The sequence below is a fragment of the Parasteatoda tepidariorum genome, chromosome 10, assembly GCF_043381705.1.
Source record: "Parasteatoda tepidariorum isolate YZ-2023 chromosome 10, CAS_Ptep_4.0, whole genome shotgun sequence".
NCBI classification, from domain to species: domain Eukaryota; kingdom Metazoa; phylum Arthropoda; class Arachnida; order Araneae; family Theridiidae; genus Parasteatoda; species Parasteatoda tepidariorum.
Window position 1 is genome coordinate 27,003,107 of NC_092213.1, and position 24,690 is coordinate 27,027,796.

Genomic DNA, 24,690 nt, shown 5'->3' on the forward strand with positions numbered 1-24,690 from the left:
TTCAGAATAGGTTTAAATAAAACAATATTTCTCGTGGAGGTTGCGAAGGCAGTCACTAAGATAGCAGGTTCGTGTCCGGAATAAGTAAAAGTCTTTGCTGCCAATCTTTGTTTATAGCACTGTTAGACCAGTTTATCTAGAATGGTGGTTGTCTCTTACATTTGGAGCAATATAGCTAGTTTCAACTGTTATGTCATTATACTACACATTATATTCATATACTCAGACAGAATAATATACCTTTTTCCATGAAAATACTTGTTCAATGACTTTTCGTTTTATTTTGCCACTTTCATACTTTTATTTTTGCTCCAAATCTAGTTTATAGCACAGCTTTATTTTGCTAATTTGAATACATAATATCGTTTGAGTTTAGCACAGTATAGTCCTTAAAGGGTCTTGTATTTTTAAATTCTTAATTCAATTGATCCGTATAATGTCCACACCACAATATAGGATTGTTCTCTACGATTTAAGGAATTGAAACTCTCCAAATGCGTATCTCTCCCAGATGCTTTTTTAATTTTTCAAAATTTTTTTTTTAAATTTGAAATTGAACTCATAATCTCCTGCTTTCATTGAAAGAGTACTTCTCCCAATAAAGTGCCTTGTTTCTCAAACTTCTTTGATCACAGACAAAGTTGCAGTTAGAATTAGTAAAACTTATTTTAAAGCTTTTGTATAACACTTAAAGTTTCAGGTAAAGCAAATTAATATTTCAGTGAAAAATGCAAACAGAATAATGAAGTGAAAAGTTAGCGAAATTTTACACGCGTCTCAGCATTTACAGAAAACAAAAATATTGTAGATCTAGATAAACTTCAAATCAAGACACACTAAATTATGTTCTAGAATATATCATGCAATATGATTTCTTCATGATAGGATTATTTACGTTAAAATCCCTGTGTTGAGTTGTTATTGTTGACATTAGAAATTTTTTATCCTTCCAGTTTTCCTAATCGACTGCAGAATCCAAAAAAAATGTTTTCAGGCATTTATTCACATGGCATTTGGATAATTATTTTTTTAGTATGATATTCAAACACCTACCACCATTTTCACTCATTTGCTATTAAAATTCCAACACGTTTTTCTAGAAATTGAAAGTCGAAAGAAAATTAATCCATTTTTCCCTCCCCTCTTTCCTCTGTCGTTCTTCTCTATTTTAGTTTTCCGTCAGACTTAGTTTCTTATATGATTTGATTTTGTTACCCTTAATATATTTCTAATATATATCTAATTATTCTATTTGTTCACTTTTTAAGTTTGGCGTATCATATATGCTTGCGGCATAAAAAATGTTTATTCAATTTGATCCTACTTAATCTGTCTTATTGCTATAAATGATTTTTATTTGTAGAAAATTCTATTGTATTAAGTAATAAATGTAATTATTCTAATATAAGTAAATAATAGCAATAAGCCTAGTTTACTAAAAACGAATGTGTTAATAAGAATTCATTTTTCAAACACTAAGCATCGTAATGAGAATGTATTTAAATATATAAATATTTGTCGATTAGGCCAGTTGTCCAATTAAATCCGACCTAAGAAAAGCAAAATGCTTAAAGATTAAAGGTGTGAAACATGACATCATAATAAACAGCTGAGAGTAACGTGACAATTTGATTTTGTTATACTAAATACAACAGTTGTGAATCTTAATTAACTCGTGAAATGGAATTTTCCGTTAAAAAAAATACAAAGAAAAAGTATTTGACAAAGAAATGAAAATTAACATCTAATATTTCGCATTCCCATCTGGATTTGACCTTTTTGTTAAAGAATTTTGAGTTACGTGATTCAGAGGATTTAGATAAGTTGAATGTTAAAAGAGGAAGAATGTCGCTTTTATTATTTTGCGTTAAGATCCTATTAAACAGCACTGCAAAACGCGTAAACAATCAAATCGGGCACTTGCTCAGTTTGTTTTCCTTTCAACTTCAAAATTTCGAATTCATTTAATTTAAAATGCCTCAATTTAGTAAATTTTGCATGGGTTCCTCAATATTATGTATTGAAATCGGTATGAGATCAAACTGAGATATAGTTTCAACAATTTAAAAGAAAAAAAAATTATGCTACGTTCTTAAAGTACTAATACTTTTTTTTTAATCTGTCTTAAAAAAAATTGGTAACAGCTCACAGCGCTTTATTCAAATTTTTAAAGTTTTTTAATTTACGTAAAATACTTATTTTTCACTTTAAAAAACAAAATTCGTTTTGAAAACAAATTGATTACAGCTCACGTCAGAATATTGGTCTGGTCGATTTTTAGAAAACAGTATGCGAACTACAATATCTTCTAAAGTTCTTATATAAAACACTAATCTTCAGTAATATTATTTTTGAAATTCATTTCAAAAAAACAAAATTGTGATACATCAAACTTTTATTTTTCATAAAAAGAAACTCATTAGGCTGAAATTTTCGAAAATCATTCATGATGGACTGGAGTTTTGATTTACAATTTCAGGCAAAACGTGAATAATAAATCGGTAACGTCACAATTAAATATACATATATCAGCTTTTCCAATTGCCAGTATTATTTAGATTATTTTGGGGGTTTTTTAAATGTTGGTTCTTGATCAAAAAATAATAAACAAAGGAAGACAAGACCACACCTCCAAACTGTACGTATGCGCATATATTTAATAGCATGGGGTGATTTCTTAGAGATAAACGTCAAGTATTGACTCAGCGGTACCAATACAAAAGCCTTCACATGGCGAGGACATTACATTTTGTGCAAAAACCTCAGTTAGGAAAACACACCTGTGGAAGAGCATCCTTGGAAAACTTCCAGTTACGAATCGAAAGCCTATAAAATTATCTCGATGTAGTCATAAAATCAAGTTAATATAATTTGGAAAAATGTCTTTTTTATTGAAATATGTCCATATCATAAAAGTTTTCAATGATTCCATGTTTCATTAAAAAACAGATAATGTTTTCAAAACAAAACTTTAATATTTAATACAGTTTTTAATGTCCGGCAAGTGACATGAAAGGTCATCGGCGGTTTTAATTAAAGGTTTTATCTGCTGCCTCTTCGACTGCACATGAAAAAGCGAAAACCCATTTTTCGACTGTAACTTCTGTTTAATTGGTCCTCATACACTTTTTAGGAGCTTCGCTGTTACTGTTACAAATCAATCGTTTTCATTTATTGCCAAAATTGTAGGTGTAAAAATTCTGATGCGAGGCTATCAGGTTAGAGTCCCGTCGTTGTCTGGTAGATTTTTAAGCAGCTACTGGTTTGCACTGACTGTAGTAATAACACTTATTATTTCCATCTATGCTGAATCATGGTTTAGCGCGGCGTTCTATTGTAGTTAGAGTAATCGGGGAAGATTTAAATGGTCTTTCATTCATGTAAAGTAAATAAGGCTTATAATTTCATTAAAAAATTCTTCCTGTTAAGATCAGAATATGCAGGTTCATGAACACGTAGATTGCTCAAATCCACAACTTAGAAAGACTGCACATCGACGATAATAAAATAAAAGCAATTTGATTAGCTTGCATAGGTGCTTAATCATGGTCCGTTATAATATTAAAATAACTTATTTTGTTTCACTATTGTTTACGCCAAAATGATATATTTTATTTAAGAAGACGGAAAACACCCACGCATGATTCTTCGAAAGCAGAGATCGGCAACCATTTACCCATGAGGTCCATTTCATCTAAATGAAACAATGGTGCGGGCAGCACATATTTCATTTTCACAACTTTTAGGATTGCATTTTTGCTTTAATATAAATTATATTCTTAACACATAAGAACGTTATAAAACATATTCATAATCAAAAACTTATTTTAAAAACTATCTATAGTCGTACGTGTGCTACCAAATTACTAACATATTTAATATGTGTGTGGTTATAGTCAGGAAGTAAGCTTTTCAATGTCAACTTTCAAAGCAATCGTTGAGGCCCTTAAAAGATGGTGAAGATGCTTATCTATGATCCTATGCTGAGAATCACGCAATTCTACCACTCCTGTCCGGCAAAGATCTGGATACTATTCTATATCTAACTTGGCGTTTTCTTATATTAAATGAATTTTACTTGTTTAACAATACAGTTCACCTCTTTATTCATTTTGAGCGAAGCTCCTCCAATTACTTAACTATTTTTAAACAATTTTTATCTTCCATCATATCTAAATTACAACCGTTAGAGTTAGTTACACCTAAAACGATCACTTTGTTCTGTTCCTACCACCGTTTCGAAAACGCTTTTACATTACTTTGTGAATCTTATAGACTGTTTAAATTGTTTGTTTCCCCAATTATCATTCAATTCTCTATCAGATGTTGCTTATAACTCTGATTAATTTTCTTATCTTGAGAGCTAACAGCATTAGTCTTTTTTACCATCGGTTAAGCCTATTTGCCTTACATATCCTGGTAGTATTTAGTAGAATTGTGATGGCTAAATTAGTAAAAAGAAATGTTCTTACGCAGCCATTAAAATCTTTATCTTATATAGCCTTAGCTTAAATAGTCTCTTGTTGCTCAAAACCCAGCGTAGATACTCAAAATTGCGTAATTATTCCTGGAAACACTTTATTACAGCAGGATAAAAGTTGACTTTAGGACTCTATAAATAAACCGTCTGAGGTTGATAACTAAGGGTATGATAGAGCAAAAGTTGTTTCCGATACAAGGTTAATTACTTTGGGAAAGAATAATATAAGTTAATTATAATTAACGCTGTTACTATGTTGGCAAGCTATTATACAAGCACCGTGTTTGAAGCTAGCAATTCCTTGAAATGAATGAATGAAACGAGTTTGATCTAAATGCTGCTTTTTTAAAAAAAAAGTGTCCACACATTCAGCGTTTAAAAACGTTGATTGGTTTAAATAATAAAAAAATTATTGTTTAATGCTTTCAACTTAAGGCTGTAATATTGTTTCCTGCTTTTGTACTATTTAAACTAACTTTCAGTTTATATGAATTGCAGATTTAATTAATATTCCAAAAACTGCAACATTTTAGAATATTGTAAATTTAGAGTAATTATATTTTAATTATAGCAATTGGATTCGTTACAGAATTTAGATTAATTTATTTTTTGTGATTTTAAATTTTTTAGTTTTTTCCTTCAAAGCACCGTGGTTGGCAAAAATAATTCTAAATATTAAAATGATAATATTATGTGATTTTGCTCAAAGGGTACACTTGAAGTATTTACTTGAGGTAACATGACTGATTTAGAATCGATATGCTGGGCGAAATGTTAAGCAACATGCACAACATACAAAGTTAGTACCGAAAGTAGCTGATAGGGGAAGAATCGGTGCTTTAAGCATGTGTGTAAAAATTCAATGCATATTTATCAACTTAAACTGCAAAAATAGCAATTTTTTTAAAATTATTATTAAGCACCTTATTATTATTTACAAATGAGGCTCCATGTGATAGCTTTGGTGTTTTTGTCACATAATATAGCTGGATTATCCAAAATTTGCTATTACGACAATTTCCATTACTTATTATTTTTTTTTAGAAATGCGAAACACGTCCGTCAATTTTTTTATTATTAGTTTTTATATTCTGCCAACTGTATCACGTGCTATGTGGCTTTTAACAATTCACGTTATTTCTTCTATGTGACAATAATACAAAGAAAACGAAATACTGGTCTGTTTTCTTCAAGCATATAATAATCCGTTAAATATTATGTTACATGTGCTGCTATTTACTCTTCAATTTTTATGTGCCAATTAAAGTGTAAAGAATTCGATAATTACATTTTCATTATAGATTTATATACACTTCACGCAAACTTCGTATGAGCAAATATAAACACATAATATTTAAGACTTTAAGGATTTGTGAATGACGCCATTTATACCATAACTAATCAATTAGATTATAGTATTTGGTTTGGTAAGAAGTTTTATATTGATTTCTAGTGCCCTAAAAGTCCTTCTTATCCATCTGCACTGACGGAATGTTTAACCAACGTCATTGATGAGCGCGTTTCTGTTGGGAAAGAACAGGTGAATCGTCAATATCTTCTACACAATTTCTACATCTAGGGTCACCCTGAGATTTTGTTACGATGTTCTTGTCTCTCCGGATATAATCTTAGTTCTATCCGTCTTTAATACTGGAACTTTGAATTGTGTACACGCCATTATTTATTGTAGTAAGACAAAGACAAGATTTCTAATCTAATCAAAATTCGTAATTGTTCTGTTGCTACTGGTAACAAGCAGCATAAAGGAACTAAATAAATTATAGAGCTAACGTCTAAGTAGATATTAACGGGTTGTTCTGAGTTCTAAGGAAAAAATTCCAGCTGTGAAAAATTGACCAACAAGGATTACAACACGGAAATCTAACATTTTTCATCTTTTCTAAGTTTTTAAAGGTATGTGCATTTGAAAAGAAATATTTAATTCAAATATAATTTTTGCTCACGTAGAAATTGTTTATTTGATCATATTATTGCATCTCTGCTAAACCCATTATAATCAATTATTGTAAAGTTATAAACTCTTAAAAATGTTGTATTGCTGACAATTACTCGCTCTAAAAATAAAAATTTTTTGTAACTTTTCTTATTGTGTGATTTTGCTTTTAAATTCCCTTATTTTAAAAAATAAAAATACCACAATTGTATATAAATCACAAATCTTTGTATAATTATAAATATTATATATGCAAATAAAAGGGCTAAATTATTAGATCTCCAGTCATTTTAGTTTTAAGTTAAAAAATTGAGTGAATGTTTAAAAACCCAAATTTATTATGTCTTTTAATTAGGACTCTGATTAAAAGTTTTATGCATCTAAAAGTATTAAAATTGGTTTTAACAGCCATTTAAAATCACATTAGATCATCAAACTCTAGGATTTAATTAAAAATATTTCTTGTGTTAAAAAAAATAATTCAAAATATTTTCAGCATGTACTAGTTTTTTCTTTTCTTAATTTATAAAATATCCATTTCTATTTGATTCTGTTTTATTTCTATCTCTGTAGAATCTAAAATGAATGATTTGTAAAAATATTTGAACTCTTAAAAAGCTTTTGATGTTGTAAATTCATCGCCGAAAAATAAAATTTTTTAGCAACTTCCTTCACAAAAATTGCAGATTGTTTTAAAAATTTTCCTGAAAAATACATTAATTATACAAACAAAAAAACATTATTATTATAAAAATAAAAGTACTTGTAATAATAAAAATAAAAACAACTATGCGAACAAAAAAAAATTATTTTAAAAACTCACGTTTATAGTTCTTATTATTATAAATATGATTTATTCTTTGTATAAATTATTCACTTAGTTAATATTATGAATCTGACTATATGCTAAACTGATTCATTATAATTTTCATCAGTAAAATAAGCATCAGATACTACTTTTTCCCCTGCCCACTAGCTCCAAACAATGCACTTGTCAGTTAACAATGTCTGGTTAACAATGGGAGAGATCGCGTGAGTAATGCAAGTTGGTTTAGAAATGTTAAATATACAAACATACAGAGGCTCTAAACACAACACGTGATTTGAATAAATGGAAGAAGGAAAAAAATTCGATAATTTTTTTTGAACAAATGTCTGTTTTAAAAAAATATAATTTCAAAGAAACATGATTTATGAAAATATTGTCTGCATTATGTAGTATTTTTATATAATTTTAAAATCCTTTAGTTGAAATTATTATGTGTGAAGCAAGTTTTATGTAAAATTAATTTTTCTCAAATATATATATATGTATATATATATATATATTTATGCATGCAAAAATGATAAAATAATGTGTTTTTTAAATCAAAAATTCCAAAAAAATATTATATAACAAAAAACAGTGCAAAAAAATAAATATTAATCATACGTACTTCAGTTAATATTTTCATTTGAAAGGCCCTGTTTAAATACGAATTCAATCGGTGAAAATTAAGTAAGGTAATTCAAGTTATGAGTCTAGCAGACTTGAAAAATATAGTTTGTAGAAAAACAGTTTTAAAAGTNTATATATATATATTGTATGTTTATAAAGGGGTGCAATCTTAACGCCAGTTCGACTGCCGCGTGAGGGCGCCCTTAACATGCCACCAGATAAATTTAATATCGGCAAATTCGAGAAATCTTTCGAGAGATAATGAAGTCCAATACTCTGAAAATAGTGTTTCGAATGTGAAATCAGTTATGTCACCTTCCCTGAATAGATACTTGTAACCGAATATCGGTTCCAAAAATAGTATTATATATATTTTTGAAGCTAGTAATATAAAATCATATGTTGCTTTAACAAACTTTCTTTAACCCTTTAGGCAAAATTTTTATTAAATATGTTTTTCATACTTGTATTATTATTTTGTCTTAATTTAAGTCAAAATAAGTGAAAAAATTACATAATTTTCCTATGATAAAGGTAAAATCTTCCGAACATGGCTGACTTCCAAACGATAATTTTCCAATTTAATATTTATTTGCAATTGCTTAAATCTAAGAGAAACAGTTATTCATCATTGAAATTTCTTTAATTTACAAAATAAATTATTAATAAATTTTAAATATGAATGAAAATAAATTCCAGCTACTTTTTTTGAATTTAATATTTTAGAACAAATATAATTCCGATAATCTAACAAACTTTTTTAGTAACAATTAGACTTTTTCTTTATAATTAAAAAATACCAAAATATATTTTTACTTGTAATTGGAGCCTATATTAGCGAGTATATAAAAGGGACACCGGTGTCCCATCTACATCAAAGGGTTAATAAAGATTACTAAGAGCTCTCTTTGATTTTAGGAAATTTTTTTTACTTTCGTCTGCTTGAGGATTTTTTTAAAAATTTTTTAACAAATTCTTGATGACAGAATACCATTTGACAGTAAAATATCTCTAGAAATATTTGCTTCGCTATAATTCGCTTTATTAGATTTGGAGAAATAGAGCATGGTAACTAGTAGAATTTTTTGAGATTTTTCTTCAAAATGTAAAGAAAAAAAAGTATGGTTAGTAATTTTGTACTGGCAAATTAATACTGTACATTTATCTGTGATTAGAATTTTTAAAATTTTTTTTATCTTTGTCTTAACTGGACAAAAACTGATTTGAATGAAGCCGACAAATTCTTTTATTGTTAAAAACGAAGAAATGTTTCGAAAGTTAAAAAGTAGGCAGGCATTTAATACTTAATTACTTTTCTATGAAGCTGATTGTAACATTTTGTTGATATACATTTTTGCTAGAAAAAAATCCTTCTAAATTTCAAAATACCGTGCCCCATATTTGTTTGATTTAAATTGGATGACGACCTTAAATTTTCTAAGATCTATTAATCGCTAAGTATGTATAAATTCATTGATCATAGATGCACACAGATCATAGATATTCGTAAGTTGTTATTTTTTTAACATTACAAAAAATTTATTTTATTTATAGCACATTTTAAAAATTCAATGATTTAACACATATATTTACATTTTGAGAGTAAGTTTACAGAGTCTAAGTAAGTCTACGATGCAGAATTGGGTACCTGCACTTCGTGAAGTTCACAGATACCCACACAAAAGAGCCAGTTGATCGTTTATAAACAAAATGGCGTGTTAAAGTTGAGCTATGTTTCTTCAACTAAGTTTGAATGTTAATAAACTCAAAATTAATTAAATACAGCACCATATCGCTCATCGAATTTGTTGAAATATAATTATTTTTCGACTACGTATTTAACTTAAATTTATTATTTGATTTAGTATTTTACTGTAACCTTAGATATATTTTTGTCTCGTGAACCTGGCAACTTCGATGCAGAATTTGTTTATATTCTACACGACTTCATGCCTGTCTTTGGGTTAATAAAGCGATATATATAGTGAAAGAATTGAAATCTTTGTAAAAGAATCTTTGTGTAAGAATATAGAATGTGTCACTTAAGAAAATTGATGCTGAATGGGTTTGGCCAACTCGAAATAGAATAAAAAGAACAATTGCTGACGTAAACAAATGCCGCATTTCAACATCCCACACAATCGTTGATCGAGATACCCACACAACGTCACTTGCAGATATCCCATTCTTTCCGCCACAAAAAAAGCGGAAATATAAATTTATATCTCCAAAAAAAATATTTTTTTTTTCAAATAACCCTTCTTTTTTCTCAAGAGCTGCCTAACCAATCGAAAAATCCTAATAAATAAAATTTCAAATGAGGCCGAAAAGAAAGGAAACTCTTTAACGCTCTGTACCATAAATTGTGACCAAAAAGAGAAGAAGAAACTGCTTTACAGATAATCATTGTTTCGTACTAAAACAAATCGTGGTTTACTGCTTTCTTTCAAAACGATTACCTACCTACTCAAATGTTTATTATGCCCTCAGACTAAAGCTTGAGCATTATAGCGATCTGGAGAAATCTGTGACCGATATTTTTTCTCCTCCTGTGTTATGACTCTTTGACGCAAATTAAGAAAGGTTACCAATTATCGAATTCTCTTATTTCACCTAATTTTCGCAATGATTTTACGTGGCCTTAACCGTTATCATTACTTTTTTCTGTATGCAATGTTTTCCTGATAGATACAAATTAATTTACTTTGATTGTACAAAAAGGATTTCATATTCGATAACAAGGTAAACGTCATGGCACTTTTTGACCTGCTTTGTAATCTGAACTAATACAAAACGGAGTGTTATTTAATGAAATAAATATTTAATTGATTTTCTTGACCTTACTTTCTAGAACATCTCTTTTAAGTTTATTACCGGTGATGGTGATCATCGTAATGGTATCTTGGAATAGTGAATAACGATTTTGAATTGAAACTTATTCGCTGTGTTTGTGCATTGTCTTTCTCGTTGTTTATCTTCTCGTTTATTCTTTATTTATTTCCTTGTTATTTCTTTATTTTCATCTTTCAAGTATTTCCTCACTCTTTATTTGCCACAGTTATTTTGACTTTCAATTTTAAAATTCAAGGAAATTTATCCCCTCAAAGTTTAGAATACATATCACGCAGGGAACAATTTTTTTTTCTCTTTTCTTAAATAGTACAATACCTATAAGGTATCTATAGTAGCTATATGAAATAGTGTAATAAAGTTATAGTAAAGTGCACATAGCATAAATGATGGATTTTCATATAAATTCTTTTAAAGAAACTCAGTCTAAATCTTAATTTCATTAAATCAAAAAAACCTTAAGTTGCAAACTATGCAAATCAAATTATTACAACTCCACTCAATTTAAACACATATAAAAGGTTTGAAAATTTTCTTTATTATTACTCTAGTACTTTATTAAATGCTCAATATAATCGTTATTATAAATATAATCATTTTACCTTACATTACTTAATAAATTATAATCTTTTTACCTTACATTTTAAAATGCTATTTAATAATATTATTTAAATTTATTTCGTTTTTAAACAATAAACTTTTACATTTTAAAGTTAGGCATGTTTTAAAAAAAAGAACTAATAGCAAGTCGCAGCTTTCATTTTAATTTGAAAACGTGATTGCTATATAAAAAACTGTCTCGCTCTTGTTGCTTTAATTGTTTGCAGTTTCCTAGAATTTTATTTACCTTTTTAAAAATAAAACTTTTACTTACAATGCTCTTGTTCATGTTGAACTTTTTCTTTAAACTCACATGTTGTTTACACTTGAAATATTATTGAATAGAAAATTCTAAACACACATAAAGGCACTTTGCTTAAAGCGAGTAGGATGCGTTAATAGTTTACTTTTGCAATTTATGAATCTGGCAGTCACGTTTTGCAATGGGAAGAAATATTATTTGCATTTCCTATGTTATGGGGAATTAGGTTAACAAACAAACAACTTTTTTGTATTTTTTTCAATTTAACAAATGTTTCATAAATTTTTTATAAGACAAAAATGTGGAAGCAATTTTAGACAAGGCTCATAAATATTGAAATAAAACCCTTTATTAAAATTTTTTAGTAATAGAATAAAAATGAAATTCGCAAGACAAACGGAATTAATTCGAACCTCTGAATTCAAATGCACATTTTGCTTAAAGTTTTTTTTAAACATTTTGTTGAACTTCGTTTGTCATATTGTTGTAAACTTCATTGTGTTTCTTTTTCTTCTTTTTTTTTAGAATGAAATATTTTTTTTATTCTTTTTAAACTTTCTTCGAAAATTTTATGCAGTCTTCCCTTTAAAGTGGCTTTGAGCCATCTTATTTTTCACCAAAAAATCAACTTAAACTTAATTTTAACACATAGTTAACTTTCTTGCATTCTAATTCTTAAGATTTTTTTGAGATATCTCAATAATTTTTTATTTTTTATTATCTTTTTTTTATAAATTTATTTAGTATCAATTCTATTATTATTAATATCAATTGTTATTATTTATATTGTAACATTAAGATCAATATCGAGCGAATTATAAGAAGTTTTGTTTGGAATGTTTCAAGAATCATCAGAAAAGAGGTAGAAAAGTATTAGTATTAGTAGACATAATGTTACATAATAATATGATTTTTAATCTCAGACATCCCCAGATTCTAAGAAAATATTCTATCCTGTTATCAAATAAAACGATAAGAGTGAAAAAGACAAAAATTATCAATCAAAAATAGTAAAATGGAGGTATAGGTGAAAAAGTTATTTTTATAAACTTAACAACGAAATCCCATTTGTAAACTTAAAATCAGAAACAATTATTTTTAAAACCTGCGCATATGTTTTTATTACGAAATTTTTGATTATACAGCATTCCTTATCACTTTTATACAAAGGAAAAAAATACAAAAACGTAGACTGATAACTTTTTTAGTGTCAGATGGCAATTTTCTATTTAGCTTTTCATCTTAAGTCTATTCTGAATTTCCATTGTCGTTTCTTAGTTTTTAATCCGAAATATGCTTACATATTTTCAACTAACATCCTGTTTTAAAAAAAAATGTATAGTTGACAAATTGCATTTTTGCAATTATGTACTTTTATCATTGAACAATTTTCAAAGGAAAAAAAAATTAAGTAAAAAGAATGAAAAAAGTGACCGGTTGTTCATTTAATTTAAGCCTCATTTTTTTCACTTGCCATGTGGCGATTGGTTATTTTCAGGTCTATAGACCACGTACTAATTAATATTTATTGACAGCAATTCAAATAATCAATTTCATCTCATGAAAACTATTGGAATGGAGTTAGTCTATTTCAAAGTGTTATTTAGTTAGGGAATCCTTAGAATTGGTTATTTTGAAATAAAAAAATTAAAAAAACTTAGTCTGTATATTTTGCAACGAGCAGTTACAAAACATTCAATCAATCTTGTTTTCTGCAGAAAATGAAAACGCAAGCCGTTGCAACATTCAAAATTTTATATACAACGCTGCTAAAGTCACGATTTTTCACGGTCAAATAACTAAAAAAAACAATCATTTTTTTAGGAGTGTCACTGAGGTTAAATGACCTTTTTAGGGCTCTCATTCAATAAGAAAGTACTTCAACTTTCACCATCCGGAAGGATTTTGCTTAAAAGGTGAAATTTCCAGAGAGTGCAACAACCGCTACCATAAATTTATCCATCAAACTGGTTCCTTGATTAATAATTTTCTTTTTGTATTCCTGTCCGTTCGATTTTTGTGACAACTCTGGTGGGTAATTCCTAACATTTGCAATGCGGAAATATGCTTAAAATATGCGTGGTATGAGAGACAGGTATCCTAAGGCCTTCACTAACAGCCTTGACTTAAGTGGAAAAAGTTTAAGGACATGCATACAAGGTTAAGGACGTCTAAATCTTTGACCTCTGGATTTTGGAAATGCGGATGTTAATTTAACAACATTAATATTGTTTTATGATAATACTCTTAGCAAGTTGTATGATATTTCGAATATTGCCTTATGAAAATTCATGTTTTTTAACTTATAATTAGCATGCCCTTACAGGGTGTAATATACACTTATGTAGGCAGTCGGTTAATTAATACTCTTAGCGAGTCGTATAATATAAGACATTTAATATAATTTATGTTATTTAACTTACGTTATGCCCTTACAGAGTCGATAATATCGACTTAATATTGGCCTGAATTTTTTTGCAATTTGAAAAAGGTCCGGGTTAATTTCATTAATCACTTGTTATTATATTTTAGAGTATATGTGACTGTCGTTGCACTAAATGCCGACATTCTACAAATTGTCTAGTCATTGTAGAGAATGCCACTTCTTCCGCTAAGCCATATCTTCAAACCTAAGAATAATTTTTTCTTTGGAATTTCGCTTAATTTTAGATTTTATAATTATTGCTTAATATTTTTACATTTTTCACTTCACCCCAAAATTCTAGCGGTATAATTTTTATTTCAATAAAACGCAAACTTTTTGTCGGTTTTTTTTAGCTTCCCTATTTTGTACTCCAAGACATTAAATATAATTTGAAATTAAGTAAATAAATATTTTTTTAACTCTTTTTTTAAAAATTATTGATTGTTAAAATTTTTATAATGTTCATGTGGTTTTATTTTTTAAAACTTACATACTTTTTAGTTTACTTTCTACAATCTAATAATGCTTCAAAAAATTAGCTAAAATGTACTTTTCCCCCAACTGATTTTCCTATAGAGAGTGTGGGCATTTTTTTCACAGTTAAGGTAATAACTTGTTCTATAACTTGTTCTATATTTGGTACCATTTTTGATGAACAACACAGAACTACCAAACTCAGAATATAACACAGAATAACCGAAATATCTCTATGCTTTTAGCTATTACGTATAGAAAATATACAATTTGTCCTATGTATATTTAATAAAGGAAGCATTGCGCGAACATTTTTTATTAATTGTAGATTAAAATACATAATAATCTATTTGAGTTATCAATCAACTTATCATATTCATGGAATTTAGATTTCATTTACACAAAACATAACTGCGGAAATAAAAAACAATGAATATTATAAAAATTTAAAAATCCTAATGTTACTTATCCACATGCAATTTATTTTTCAGAAAAAAATTATATTAAAGACATTGTCTTATCATGTTTTTACATTTTTCTGAAGACATGTGGTTTCGTGACGAAAGGATGAAAATTGCTGCCTTTCTTCAATCCTTTTTGAAGAACTTATGATCAAATCTCTCAATCTGATATCATCAGTTTTCCATTCGTTTTCAGTATTATCTTCGGTTTAAATAACACGTGAAAGTTGTGAATTGCGTGAAAATGAGATGATGGTTATAAATTTTCCTGAATCATAAATCCGATTGTATAGGCAGCTGCGTTTATGTGTCTTTCATAGAAATTCTTATAAACTCGAGGTAATCTTATATTTTTCACTTAAATTTTTGCGCAGTTCAAGTGTTTTTACTCTAACAAGCTGGAATAATAGAAGTTTTATCACTAGATATCTATCTTATTTACCTATGACAAAAGGAAAATGCCTCATTCACAAGTAAGGTTTAGAATTTCTGTATTTTGAAAATGAATTCCAAGCAAAAAATTATATTTAGGGTTTCAAGAGAAAAATTTCAATGTAAAAAACTATGTTTGTCCAACTTTGGCATCTTATTTTTTTTTTCTAAAAAAAAATGAAAACTGACTTATTCAAAAAGAAATTTTGCAATTGTCATTAGACTGAATAAAATCAAATCAAATTTCTGGGAACGTTTTTTGTTGTAAGCAAATTTGTAAACATTTTCGTAATTAGTTAAGAACATTACATGAAAACTAAATTAAGAATGCAAAAATAAATATTAATCGCTGCAAAATTTTTTTATCTATAAATTTTGATGCAAGATGTACGAGTAAGATGAAAATAATTTGAATAATATTAAAACAAAGCATAATATTTGTTGGGACTAGACAGCATGTGATTCTCAGACGAGAATTACAGCACTTTACAGAGCGATTACACCGAATCTCATTAGCATTTCCTAAAAATTAGTCTGAATTATACTTTCCTGCATATAAACTATACTAATCACAGTTCTGTTTGAATTAAATAAAATTCGAAATTTTTAATTTCGCTTAGTTTAATTGACTCGACACTGTATAAATTGTTTTAAATTTATGCATTTTTTCATAATTCATCCATTTTTTGAAATTCGTAACTGTAATTGTTCAGTTTATAAAGCATTTTTTAAATTCCTATTAATACGTCACAGTGCCACATTGTACTATGTAGCACTGAATACACGAAGCTCTTCCAAAATCTATGTGTTTCTTTATTTCAGAATTAAGCTAATTATGGAATGCTATTTCACTTCTCCGTTTGAAATTTTCTGTTCTTATAGTTTTCTGCAATTTTTTAAATTCGTATTTACTGCGTCACAGTGCTATATTGTACTACGCAATACTGAATAGATGAAGCTCCTCCAAAATCTATGTGTTTCTTTATTTTAGAATTAAAATAATTATAGAATACCATTTCAATTCTTTTTTAAAATGTTCTATTCTTGCAGTTGTCTGCAGTTTTTTAAAATTCGTATTTATTGCGTCATAGTGCTATATTGTACTATGCAACACTGAATACATGAAGCTCCTCCGAAATCTATGTGTTTCTTGATTCTAGAATAAAATTTATTCAAGAATACTGATTCAATTCTTTTTTTTTTTTTTTTTTTTTGATTTTGANTTTTTTTTTTTTTTTTTTTTTTTTTTTTTTTTTTTTGAAATTTTCTGTTCTTGCAGTTTTCTGCAATTTTTTAAAATTCGTATTTACTGCGTCATAGTGCTATATTGTACTATGCAATACTGAATACATGAAGATCCTCCGAAAGATTCCCTTCCCACCAAATTATTTACATAGAAAATCATTTGAGTTATGTTACTAATGATGCATTTAAGACTTCCTTAGTTATAGAGTAAATTTAATGACGTAGTAAGAGATAACAGAATAAATTCTTTTTTTATGTATAGAATCTTTAATGATAAAAAAAACACTTTAAAAAAATAATTTTTTTCCAATCACAAGTAGTTTACTAAAGATAATGTGAAGGTAAACAAAACGATAATATCTACTTGAAAAAAATTTACATATTGTTACAGCAGATAAAGGGTTATAGCCTATTTTTTAATTATCGGAAGAAATGCACCCTTTGGACTCTCAGAAAGGGGTCGGTATTAGAAAAAGTAACGAAATTGTAGATTAAAAATTGTTGCTTAATTATTTGACGTTATTGCTTGATGGTGTATAAAATCATTTGTCTTGTTAAAATAAAAATTTTTTGGAGGCACAAAATATATTATATATTTTTATAAATAAAAATTTGCGCATTTAGATTTACCAATGCCTTAAGTCTGTTTTTTAAAGTTTTTTTTTCTTATTTCATTTGTTTATATTCTCTTTTTTGCGGCAGACTTGGTCTGTCGTATGATTTGATTTCGTTACAGTATTAAAATTTTACATGGTCATTTATATAGGCTCTTTGCAGTGCAGTTATTACAAAACAATTTCACTTTTGATCTAATGATCGGATTTTCGCGTTCTAGAACTCAATCTTAATGGTTCGAGAGGGTGACCTCAACTAGACTGATCAATTAGTGCTGATGATATTTTAAATTACGAAATTAAGCACAAAAATGTACTTTATCTGAACAAACATACTTTTTTTCGACGGATTTGGATTTTTGACCCTCAAAATGTAGGGGGTAGCAACAGTCTTGGGGATATTGGCCCAATAGTTTAGTCAAGAGAGCGGTCTAAAATTTGGACCCCTTAATGATAATTTTTAGTCGAATTGTTAGCGAATTAAAAAGAAATTTACACACAATTATAAAATTCGTTCATCCAACGATAAATAAATGCAAAATATGACTCTTAGTATAGATTCATTATTTTTTTTAATAATAAATTTCTAAATATCAAAATTAAAAATAATTGAGTAAAATCGGTCGAATAGTCTCTGTGAAATTGAATTTCAAAAAAGTTGTATTTTTAAAATTCTTTTTCTCAAGAACTTTTTGACCGATTGTGCTCAAATTTTGCACAAAAAAATCTTTATAATTATGTAAAAAATGTTATACTTTATAATTTTAGAAACTATAACTTTCTTGAGAACCAAAGTAATTCGAATAAATTAAATTATAGGGTATCTTCATTTAGCTAAAAAATTTTCCCTTTATGGTCGTAAAGCCTATGAAGAAATCAGACTTAATTGAGAAAAAAAAGATAATCGTTAAGGGTTAGTAAAAGTTTCATCTTAATTAATTATTACATATTTGTGTCGTAATAGTGATAATGCACTGATCGGTTAATACCCTTCAAGCGGAACTGATAAAAAACATTTAATCATTATAAACAATTATCAGTATTTTTCTTTGTTGTTATCTCGCTTCAAAATCCTTTTTATTTCTTATTTGTTTTTTATTGGGTCGAGGTTATAGAGTTGAAGCGCGTGTTTGTTAGTGATAAGTCCTTTAAATTTCAGAAATTAATAAAGTATAATTGCTTTCTAGAAAATTGGAAGCAAATTACCTGAAGTGTAAAGTTTAAAATTAAATTGCTTTTATTTGATTTCCCAGCTGAAACTCCATAAATATAGTCAATGCTATTTTTTATTGATTTTTTAGGGTAAACGAATGCTCTATAATTAAGAATAAGAGATTAAAATATACTAGGAGGCTTCGCCCCCTGCTCGCTGGCGCTCGCCAACCCCCGAAACTGCTTTCGCAGTTCTTTTCGGATTGCTTCGCAATCCGATGCTCGCTTTGCTCGCTCATTGGATACGTTCTTAACGTCTAGCTTTTGTGTACTTTTTTGAACACTGAAGTTCCGAAAACTTATCAGTGTAGAAAATTCTAAACCTGTGCATTCAATATTAATTTGAAATTGCAAACAGTTTGCATATTTTTCTTAATCACACTATTCTAAATTTCAGTTGCTGTGAAAAGTAACTGTTGTAAGTTTTGTTTTAAAGTCTTTCCCACCAGAGGGCTAAAACCATGTGTTGTAAAGCAATATGAAATAGTACTGATGTAAAGCATCGGCTTCGATGAAGATAATTTTGTGAGAATTTTTTTGATAATTCGGTGAGAATTCACCCGATTAGATATATGATGCTTACTACGTGCTCTTGCGCGCCGAATCCAATCAATTAAAAATGAGAACTGTTGCCAACGCGAGAAAAGAAATATCATCGGTTTGATTGATACATACGTACGTATTAGCGTTTTATATAATAAGATTTTTTCTCTTCAGAAAAACCATACATTTTGAATTACACAATTTTTAAATTTATCTTCTTAGTTATATTTCTTAATTTAATAAAAAGTGTTACTGCTGAAATTACTTAAAAATATAATTTTGATGTTAATTATGCACCTAACTAAGCAATATGAACTAATACGTTTGTAGTGAAATAGTTAAGACCTTAGAAATTCAGGTTTAAATTATTCTGCACTTATGTTAATTTATGATATAAAATATCGTAAGTAATTTTAAGCAATTTTTTTAAAATTTTATTTATGTACTCATTTTTCAATTTTTATCTGTATTATACCATTTGAATCCAAGATATAAAATAGTAATATTACTTAAAAATTAGTCAGCTTTAAATTTTTGGTGTACTTCGTTCAAAAAAAGTAACATTCTGAATAACTTAACCCTTTGACCGAAAATATTCAAAAAAATATTTTTCATATTTTTTTTAATTATTTTGTATAAAATATGTCACAATAAGTAAAAAATATTATAGTTAGCATTTTTAAAATATATGGTTATGAAATACACCATGAAACACCGGTGTATTTTATTGCGTATAAGATACACGGCTTACTTCCAAACTGCGTCTTCCAAACATGGCTCACTTCCAAACAAAAATTTTTCTAATTTCAACTTATTTGGAGTTAGTTAGATATAAAAGAAATAGTTATTCATCGTTAAAAGAAATTTCAATTTACTAAATCAATTACATTGATTAATTTTTGACCATGAATGAAAAAAAAATTCTAACTACTTTTATTGGATTTTATATTTTAGTGCGAATGTAATTCCGAAAATCTTACAGATTTTTTAGTAACTATTACACTGATTCATCGTTAAAAAATAAAAAATTTTATTTGTAATTAAAGCGTCAAAGAAAAATATATAAAAAGGGCACCGGTGTCCCATTTACGTCAATAGGTTAACTTGCTACCTGTAATAATGAGAAATTTAACTATAAACAACACCATAGATAACCTCTTGAAACACTCTCTTTAAACGCTCCGTTGACACCGAAGCTCGTGATTATGATCACTCTTATTCCATCTTATAAATAAATCATGCAATAACTATTTTCATGAAATTTTTTTCTTAAATTAAATCAATTATTAATTTACTTAATATTTTTAAAATGTAGTAGTAATGAATTTATAATATGATAGTAACGAATGACTATCTTATTTTAAATTCATTATTACTACATTTAAGATTTTTGGAGAAAAAAAAACTACCTTAAGCGTTAATATGATAAAAAAAGGGAGGATAATGGAAGAATTACAAGTTTAAGATCAGAATATAATGCAATAAAAGTTTCAAAGTTTGTGAGCGTACTGAATCGTTTCATTTTACTTTAAAAATATGATAGAAATGTTATTTGCGTTCAATATTGTCAATTCATAATCAACTATTGAAATTGGAATTAATCCTCTGTATAAAAAAGAAGTCAAAGCATTCTAATCCTAAAATACTCTAATTTATTTTCAGTCTCAATTTGTGCAGGACGGAACTAACTGTGAACAACTGACCCTTGATACACAAACTATCACTTACACTAGTTTGGGAAATTTATTATCTCGAATCTTCAACATTAAAGGGTAAGTTTGTTACACTATGCTGTTTTCACTTGAAAGAAAAGAAAAATGGAAAAAAGCTTACATTTATTAAACAATTTTATTTCAAAAATAAACTGGTTTTCTGACCTTAAAATTTCAATGCAACAAATACACTATGCATGTATAACTCTTCTTTATTTTTGCTAAAGTTCCTATACTGTGCAATATTTCGTTTCTTTTTTTCTCTTTTCTTCATCTCTTATTCCTCATTTTCAGTATTTCCCTTCAATCATTATTAATTACTGCTTCGCCAATACAAATTTACTTAGCTGCTTTCATTTCTGAAGAAAAATCCTTGGATTTCATTTATGCGATGAGGCCACTTTCGCCATAAAATGAAGCATTTCCCACACCTGCTGTTCTATGTGATTCATCTCAATAAAACCGTTTTACTGCCATTTTATTTACATATGATTACTACACGTGTCGCACAAATCCTTGATTGAACCCTTGAACGAAATTAATGTCCAATATTTCCTAGAATGTATAAATATTTTCTGGGTAGATTGCATTAGATTCGTTAATGTGATGATCTAACATTAGTTGCTCCCATCGAACTTAGCTGCTCCAACTTGCTGTTGTCAGGCACTTATGCACACAATTGCTTCAAATTTGCACTTTTCAAATTTATCCTCTATGTGTTTGAACCATTTGAATATTTGGTGAATATTTTTTGGAAAAGTTCCGTAACGCTTTTTCATCTTTCTTGAAAATTGTCCCCAACTTGCAACTTGATGTAGTCAAGCACTTATGCACAAAGTATGTTCAAATCTGGACTCTTCAAATTTATCCTATATGTATTTGAACCAGCTACGAGGTGAATATTTTTCGGAAATGTTCCGTGGTTCTTTTTCATCTTGTTTAAAAATGGTCTCCGTAAATCAAACTATACTTAAAAAAATTTATAAAATAAATAAATAAGTGAATTGGTATTTATGTTTAAATTTACTAAATGATCTATGTTGTTTAAAATTTAATGACTATTAGAGTTAGTTTATTGATCCTCTAAACGGCGAAAAAATATAAAAGTGTACCTACAGAATTGAAAACATTGCTGCTTCGAATTGCATCACATCCAATGAAATTGCAAAACACCCTTTTACACCATTAAAATATCATATATTTTAAAAAATATTACATATTATGTATGAAAAAATATATATAATACAGAAAAATAATATAATTTGTTCTAACATTAATTCATATTAATTATCAGTCTATAAAAGTAAAACAAATTCAGTTTTTATACTATATACACATGCTTAATAGTTAAATTTTGCTACTACTTTCTGATGATAAAAATCGGAGACTGTTTTTAAAGATAGCAAATTTTTTTCATTCAATTTCACTCTTATTAAAAAGATAATAAATAAATGTTTACCTGTAACTGTACGTAATAATTGGATTACTGTATAGTACATAAGAAAGTGTTTCCAAAAGTTAGCATATATTATATCGGTATTGATTTTAAAATTAACAAACTCTTCAGATAATTACATACTTGATTGGCAAGCACTAATTCCCTAACACAGTATTGCCTCATTTTTTTAAATTTCGTTTTTGCGTCATACTTAGTTTATGCCATCTTTTAAGTTTGGTACAACATATTTGTGTTATGTCTTCGTGCTGCTAAATAATCCTTTCAATAAATTTGAAATCAGTAACTACAATCTTTACGTGGGGAATAATTAAAATTATATTTTTAAAGAATATAAATTTTATTTTTTAACCTGAAAAATTAATTTCAATTATTTATTTTATAGTTATTACGATAATAATAGTTTTCTTATTCTATCAAAATAATTTAACTGGGCATTTTAATCAGCTGTTTGTAGTAAAAAATTGCATTTTTTTTTCTTAAATTAGTATTGCAAATAATTCCTTAATGGCAAATGATTTTTTAAAATAGTTAAATAGAACACAAGTAATAATATTGAACAAATATTCTATAATACAAAATAGAAAGTGTACTAAGACGTAAAATTTAGAGAACCTAACAAAAATAAATGATGTTAATTACTTTATTTCAAAACTGCGCTTAAACGTTCATGGTTCCAGTGAAAGTAATTTCTCAACTTCAGATAAAATCAAAATTTTTTTTCTTGTTTCTTCAGGGAGTTCACGGTCAGTTTCAAAAAGGACAAGGTATACATTCCTCTGACATCTGACTGGGATTTGGATGGAGCAATTTCTGAAGCCTCAAAGCCTTATTTATCTTTAGCAATAGAACTGCAACCCATAGATAAAAGTAAGAGTCCCATCTATCATTTGCTTTTTTCCCCCCTTTTGAAAAATGTCATTTGTGCTCAAGAAAAGCTAAATCCTTTCTAAGATGAATTGTAAAGCTTTTTGATGTTATTTCCCCCCCCCCTTCAATTGAAATTTCAAAATAGGAGTTTTTTTTTCTCTTTTAACACATAGTGTGATAAATACCTTTATTTCGAATTTTTAAACACATTAGATTTAATTTATTTCATTTTTTTAAAATTAATTTAAAGTTAAATATTTCCAGATTAAAAACTGGAAAAAACACGGAATAATCAATTTTTTAAAGGTTGAGGGACTTTATTTTATACGATCGGGTAGTTTTTTTTAAAGTTCTTTATTGCAAATTAATTTTTAATCATTCTAGTTGAATGCACAAATTTTGAAGTGAATATATATATAAATTTTTTTTGGTATGTAGTTTTAGTAAGATAAATATATCAATCTTTGCAAAATTTCGAGCACAATTTTTTAGACAATTACGGGAATTCGCCGAAAAATCTGGAAAATTCAGAAAAACGCTACTACATCTAGAAAATGCTTTAATTCACTGGCCAAAAAGCTTATCTGGGAAAAATATTGTCGCTTTTACTTAGCACATATCTACAAAAAGTAAAATTTTCTTAAGATTAAGAAATTTATTTTTTGCCATGTTTTATTATTGTGTTAATAAAAAAATTATTGCGCTTATCAATGTTTGCTAGAATTTAAACTTTATCATAATTAAGTAATAACTTATTTTTAATTTAATAATTTTCCTAAACTACAGAGTAATCTTTTTTCGCTTCTTTTTCTGTACTCAAACAATTTTTAATCAGATATTATTTTTAACTAGACGATATGATTGTTTTAATAATCAAAGTAACGTCTAGGAATATAATCTGCATAATCCTTCTGTCTATCTTGCATGCCTGTTATGTAACCGAAATAAGTAGTTAGCAGAATTAATTGTAGTTAAGATAAAGAACGATCTATAAAAAAATGTAAATCCTTGCGTATAAAAGTAAGTTTAGATGGTGCAATGAAGTCAATTATTTGCAATAAAAATGGTGGAATAAAGTTAATTAATAATTTATGATAAAAAACCTCGTTAGGAATTAATCGTATTTTGTTGTTTTATTTTGTTAAAAATGGAAATGTATATAAGAATAAAAACAAAATAAAACAACCCTGTATTTTTTTTTAAAAAAATGCATGGAATTATCATGAGATATTTTGAAAGATATTCAGTATGTTTAGCATAAAATATCTAAAGATATGTTTATTATTCAGTTGATTAGCTTTTTTGTTCTATGATTTATCGCAAAAAATAACCGTTAACTCCTAAAAAGTTTGGTTCTTGAAAAATTACTAATTAAATGAAATATAGAAGAAGCTATGAATTAATTAGTCAAAAGTATTTTTATAGCCGTTGTTAAACAGCCGACCCAAATTTGGTTTTACGACTACCAAAGTTCAACTCCGTAGCCTTGTAATTTTGAACCCAAACCAGAAGACAAGGAACTCCTGAATCAAGCATTGGGAGAAATTTGCTTTCATGGAGGACTTTTTGATGGAACCAACCCGCATTTGCGTTACATAGAGAGAAAGACCACGAGAACCTCCCACAGTTAGCAATAGGCAATTTTATTAATTCATTAAACAT

At 27.7% G+C, this 24,690-nt stretch overlaps 2 protein-coding genes across 2 annotated transcripts in view; both read left to right on the forward strand.

The window, feature by feature from the left end:
- LOC107453563 (uncharacterized) overlaps positions 1–24,690 on the forward strand; it is a 413,713-nt gene that overhangs the window by 26,272 nt on the left and 362,751 nt on the right. The gene's annotated exons all lie outside the window — the stretch shown is intronic.
- LOC107440734 (TBC1 domain family member 25) overlaps positions 1–24,690 on the forward strand; it is a 35,662-nt gene that overhangs the window by 4,391 nt on the left and 6,581 nt on the right. The window contains exons 2-3 of the mRNA XM_043050828.2: positions 20,653–20,762; positions 22,895–23,028. Coding sequence (XP_042906762.1) covers positions 20,653–20,762; positions 22,895–23,028 — 244 coding nt within the window. The remainder of the gene's footprint in view (positions 1–20,652; positions 20,763–22,894; positions 23,029–24,690) is intronic.